The sequence below is a fragment of the Lygodium microphyllum genome, chromosome 19 (assembly GCF_053477565.2).
Source record: "Lygodium microphyllum isolate KBCC chromosome 19, Lygodium_microphyllum_v1.1.10, whole genome shotgun sequence".
NCBI lineage: Eukaryota > Viridiplantae > Streptophyta > Polypodiopsida > Schizaeales > Lygodiaceae > Lygodium > Lygodium microphyllum.
The window spans coordinates 126,796,222-126,801,357 of record NC_141153.1 but is presented as its reverse complement, the minus strand read 5'-3'; the positions used below and the strand labels follow the sequence as shown (position 1 = coordinate 126,801,357).

General features: G+C 43.6%; 1 protein-coding gene across 1 annotated transcript; it reads left to right on the top strand.

Annotated features, from left to right (window-relative positions):
- Positions 1–989: 989 nt before the first annotated feature.
- LOC148020355 (polyphenol oxidase I, chloroplastic-like) lies at positions 990–3,654 on the top strand. The gene is made up of 2 exons (XM_087700949.1): positions 990–2,148; positions 2,523–3,654. The coding sequence occupies exons 1-2, from the start codon at positions 1,304–1,306 to the stop codon at positions 3,400–3,402; spliced, it is 1,725 nt and encodes a 574-aa protein (XP_087557075.1). The 5' UTR covers positions 990–1,303; the 3' UTR covers positions 3,403–3,654.
- The last annotated feature ends 1,482 nt before the right edge of the window (positions 3,655–5,136 follow it).

The following is a 5,136-nucleotide window of genomic DNA, read 5'->3' as shown; positions in this document are numbered from 1 at the left end:
CAAATATATATATATATATATATATATATATATATATATATTTACATGCATGCATATATATAATATAAATATAAACATATATATGTATATTTACACACACACACACATATAGACATATAGAGAGAGAGAAAAAAAATCCACATATGAGAGAGACACGTGGTTATGAAAGAGAAAACGTGTGCTTTGGATGTGACTTGAATGTTTAGTCTACTTGAAATGGAAAATGACACACAAGAGTTACTAGGATGAAGAACATAGGGTATGTAAACCACACAAAAATATAAGAGTATGGCTTGCTTTTGGTGGCCCTAAATTATTCCCCTTGATTTGCTCATATAATATTGCTTCTTGTAGCATCACTCCAAGGAAGGGGATATTTCATTTGGAATGGGAACCATTGAAGAATATGATCTATATGAGAGGTGTCTTATTTAATATGACAAGGGTTCCAATGTGTTGAAAAGGACTGCATTTCTATTGGAGTTCTATTTACCTATTAAAAATATTTCTAGCATATAGCGGGTAAGACAATGAAGACTGCATTTCTATTGGAGATCTATTTATGTATTAGTGGATAAGACAATGGAGAAAATGAGCGTACGTGCTCTGGATGGTGATCACAACATTACCTTGCACGGTAAGCAAGCCCTTTAGATGTCTCTGTTTAGATACATCATGAGAGTTCTTCGTGTTCAGCTGAGCGCTAATAAAACTTGTTATCGCGGTCGCCGTTTAATTAAATTTCGGCCGGAGGCATCGAGGACCATCGATATAATGACTTATCGGTCAAGCAAATGACCTAAGCGATAATCAGTTGAAACGTGATATATTATTTGCCCTGAAAGCTGAGTTTTTTTCATTATATCATTTGAGCGCCCTCAGACCTGAAGATGACCGTGAATGAGCTGGGGATCGGCTTTTTATTTTATAAGTGGGCTTAAGGTCGACATTCACCACACAGGGCCCTAATTATGGGGAACAAGTGGTTCACCGAGGCTCCATGATGACATCGATGGACTAGCGGGAAGCACTCTGCTGCACGTCTGTCTTTGATATCGACTGCTATAAATCAAGGCGTACACGGGTGACTTCTAATCATCGAGAGAGACACACACACAGGCACGCACACAGCTATTGGCTAGCTCTCTGTCTCCCTCCACCCCTTCTCTCTCTCTTTCTCTCGTTCAGATCAATTGTACGAGAAAATTTAAGTATCTGGACGTTAGAAGAGTCGAATCCTGTACCGTCTCTCACAAGCGCACACTACTAACACCAGCTTGGAGATAACTTGTATAGCCTGTTAATGATGAGCAGCCCGCGGTACTATTATGGGGTGGCTGGTTCTAGACTAGCAGGTCCTAATAAGATGCAGTCTGTAGCTGCTCTTCTGCTCAAACTAGTAATCTGGCTGGTACTGACGATCCGCCACGTGGCATCTGCCCCTATAGGCGCTCCGGATCTCAGCCGATGCCAGGTGGCGGTCGACAACTCTGTGGTGGGGCCACCCGTGACACTCTTCTTCAACTGCTGCCTGCCACTGCCGCCCAAAGGCATGGATAGCGTGGTGGACTTCAGCTTCAGCAAATACGCGCCTCTGCGAATGCGCATCCGGAGGCCCGCCCACACAGTGGACCTGGCCTACATCGCCAAGTACAACAAGGCCTACGACAAGATGCGAGCCCTGCCAGTGGACGACCCGCGTAGCATGGCCGCCCAGGCCAACGCCCACTGCGCCTTCTGTAACGGTGCCTACGTGCAGCCGGGAACCAACATCACCGTCCAGGTCCACTTCTCCTGGCTTTTCCTTGCCTGGCACCGTTGGTACCTCTACTTCCACGAGCGCATTCTGGGGAGCCTCGTGGGGGACCCGGGTTTCGCCTTGGTCTACTGGAACTGGGACAACCAGCTGGTCGAAGGGCAGTCGGGGGCAGGCGGCAATGTTATGCCAGCCATGTTTGCTCTTAACGCGTCTTCGTCTCTCTACGACGCCAAACGCAACCCGGCGCATGCGCCGCCCGCTCTGGTCCGGCTCAATGCGCTATCCAACACGACCAACAGCGCGTTAATCGTGCAGGAGAATCTTAACTCCATGTACCAGTCGGTGGTTACGGCGTACCGGCCGAGCCTTTTCTTCGGAGGCGCATACAGGTATTAAACAAGTGCCAACTCGGTTGAATGTCGAATTTATTTTCTTCATGCAATTGACGTAGAAAATCTGCTCATCAACGCATATAAGGTCTGACTGGTCTGTACGGTCTAATGATCCGCTGGGTTGCTACTGGGTCGGAGCAGCTCATGAGGATAATAATTTAGCTTTAACTGAGCACTATATGATATAGACATGTTAAGACGTTTCTACTGATGTAGCTCGAAGGTTCATTTGGATAGCTGTTTACTTATTATTTCGCGCTCTGATCTATTCATGTATATATAGGTTTGACGCCGATCTCTCCAACTCTACTATCCTAGACGCACCCTGTTTACTTATTATTTCGCGCTCTGATCTATTCATGTATACATAGGTTTGACGCCGATCTCTCCAACTCTACTATCCTAGACGCACCCTTGGCCGGCCAGCTCGAGAGCGGGATCCACAACGCCGTCCATTTCTGGACGGGAGATCCCAACCAGGAGCTTCTCCAAGACATGGGGGCCTTCAGCACCGCGGGTTGGGACCCCATCTTCTACGCCCACCATAGCAACGTCGACAGGCTGTGGGAGGTGTGGCGGTCCATTCCCGGTGGCATCCGCCAGCCCCCAAGTGACCCTGATTTCTTGGATGCCGAGTTCGTCTTCTATGACGAGAACGCGGATCTCGTGCGCGTGAAGGTGCGCGACGCTCTCGACACTCAGAACTTGGGTGTGACCTACAAGCATGTAAGGAGCAGCGATCAGCTATGGCTTCACTTTGACCCTCAGCCTTCCACAACTGGCAATTTAGCTTCCGTTGCAAAAGCCATGGGTGTGCCGGAGGTAGGTCCGGCATCCCAGAACGAAGGAACTATTGATATTGGCGAGAGGCTCACTGCACTACTTCGGCTCCCTTCTAAACCAGGGCCGGATAGCCAGACTGGGCCGCAAGTGGACTTTGACGAAGTGCTGGTCATACAAGGGGTTGAGTTTATGAGAGTGAGTTTTGTGCAGCTGGTGGTTTTTGTCAACTTGCCAGATGCCAACAATGATACTCCCGTTTCAGGCGCAGAGTACGTTGGGAGTTTCAATGTCGTACCCCGTCGTCATGCCAAGCGCCTGTTCACCGATGTCCGGCTGGAGATCGGTGATAACCTCAGGCGTATCGGCATCCAGAATGATCCACTCGTCGTCATCACCATTGTCATCAAGGCGCAGGTGCACTACCCTGTTGACGTGAAAATTAGGGGCATCGAGATCATTTACCAATAATCCATAATAATCCTTGCCTGTCAATTTTCGTGATAAGATCACTTTATGCCTTCTTGCGACCCAATCCAAAACCTCCAATTTCATTGTTGAAAACGTTACCCAAAACTCCCGAAGCGTGCTTCGTACTTACGCCGTGTAAATCAAATCATTTTTGACCCATTGTCGATCCCTTACACTTAAGCCGTGTATACAAACAAACTTGGTGATTGTAATCTTACAATAATTCCTTCCTCTCTTTTTGGTGGACGTGTATCAACCTACTCATGAAATATTTCGCTTTTGATACATGCACTTTCTATTCTTAACATACATATACACTAAACATCGTCTCTTCTTCTCTACTTAGCCAAAGTCATCTAATACCAAACTAACTATTCTCATTCTAAGAAATGTAATAGTGAAACACCATAATATTGTTGATCCTAGTAGGTGGCAACTATAGATCAATGCTTCCTAAACTCAAAAAAGCTAAGTTTTTGTGTTCTAACTATAGTAATCACCAAAGCACCATAGTATTATTGATCCTATATATGTTAATAGTGTATATTGCTCCCTAACATCTCAATCATATTATTTCCCAATTGAGAGAGAGAGAGAGGGGATCACATATTTATAACGTAATTATCCAGTTTATGGCTAAGGTCACCAATGACACACCACTATAATTGCCAATCTTAAATGGCAAGCATATATGATCGCTAAAATCTCATATATATATATAACAAGAAAGAGGAAATTAAGAAATATGTTTGCAATGAAAATAGGGAAACAACAAGAAAAAGTAGTAGAAGGGATTGGCACAATATACAAAGAATATAAAGATACTAACTTTCACACCAAAACTCCAAATATCGATTGGGGTAACAATATCTCACTTCATCTCGACATGCAAATGGGAACATCATTTCAGGCTCACTGTCTAGAGCCATGTAGCCTCCCTCCTTAATTGTGAAACTAACATGAGTGTCCCATTTTCCGTAAGTGTCCCGTTTTTCGTGTTTCTCCACATGAACAAAGCCTACACCTAGACCTCCGTAGCATTATTTGGCCCAAATAATTATTTGGGATTTTAACAAATAGTGGTCATAATTTTATGTAATAGCATTTTGAATCAAAAAGTAGAGAGAGAGAGAGAGAGAGAGAGAGAGAGAGAGAGAGAGAGAGAGAGTGTGTGTGTGTGTGTGTGTATGCATATATGTGTGTGTGTAGCATGTCAACCATCTGAAGCCATTTCGATTTGCAATTTTCCTCCGATCAAGTCATTGGTCACCCTTCACTCTCACATTAGAGGTAGTTGTTTTAACAATTACCTTTCTATACTCTTAACTTATTTAATATTCCAATATTTAATTTATATTTTTGAATTTTATATTCTATTTCTCCTTACTTAGTACTTTTGTTGTATTGGAGATTCATTTCACACTACAAAAGTATATTTTTTAAAATTTCTATCTCAATTTCATCTATGTGTGTTATAGGCTTGCCTCACACTCCAAAAATGGGTTCCTAGGATTAGCCCAATTATTGCTAGTGTTTCAAGCTCACATTTCAGTGCATCAGTGAAATCAAGTAATAAAATTTACGTTTTTTTTGTGTTAAGAGGTTTGCCTCGTAGTCTAAGAATGAATTTAAACTTTGTGATGCTTTTCCTTGTGCTATGTTAGAGACTAGTACTCATAATCACAGTTCAAGTAATATTTCTTAGTCATTGTTATTTGTAGCACTTGAGATTTC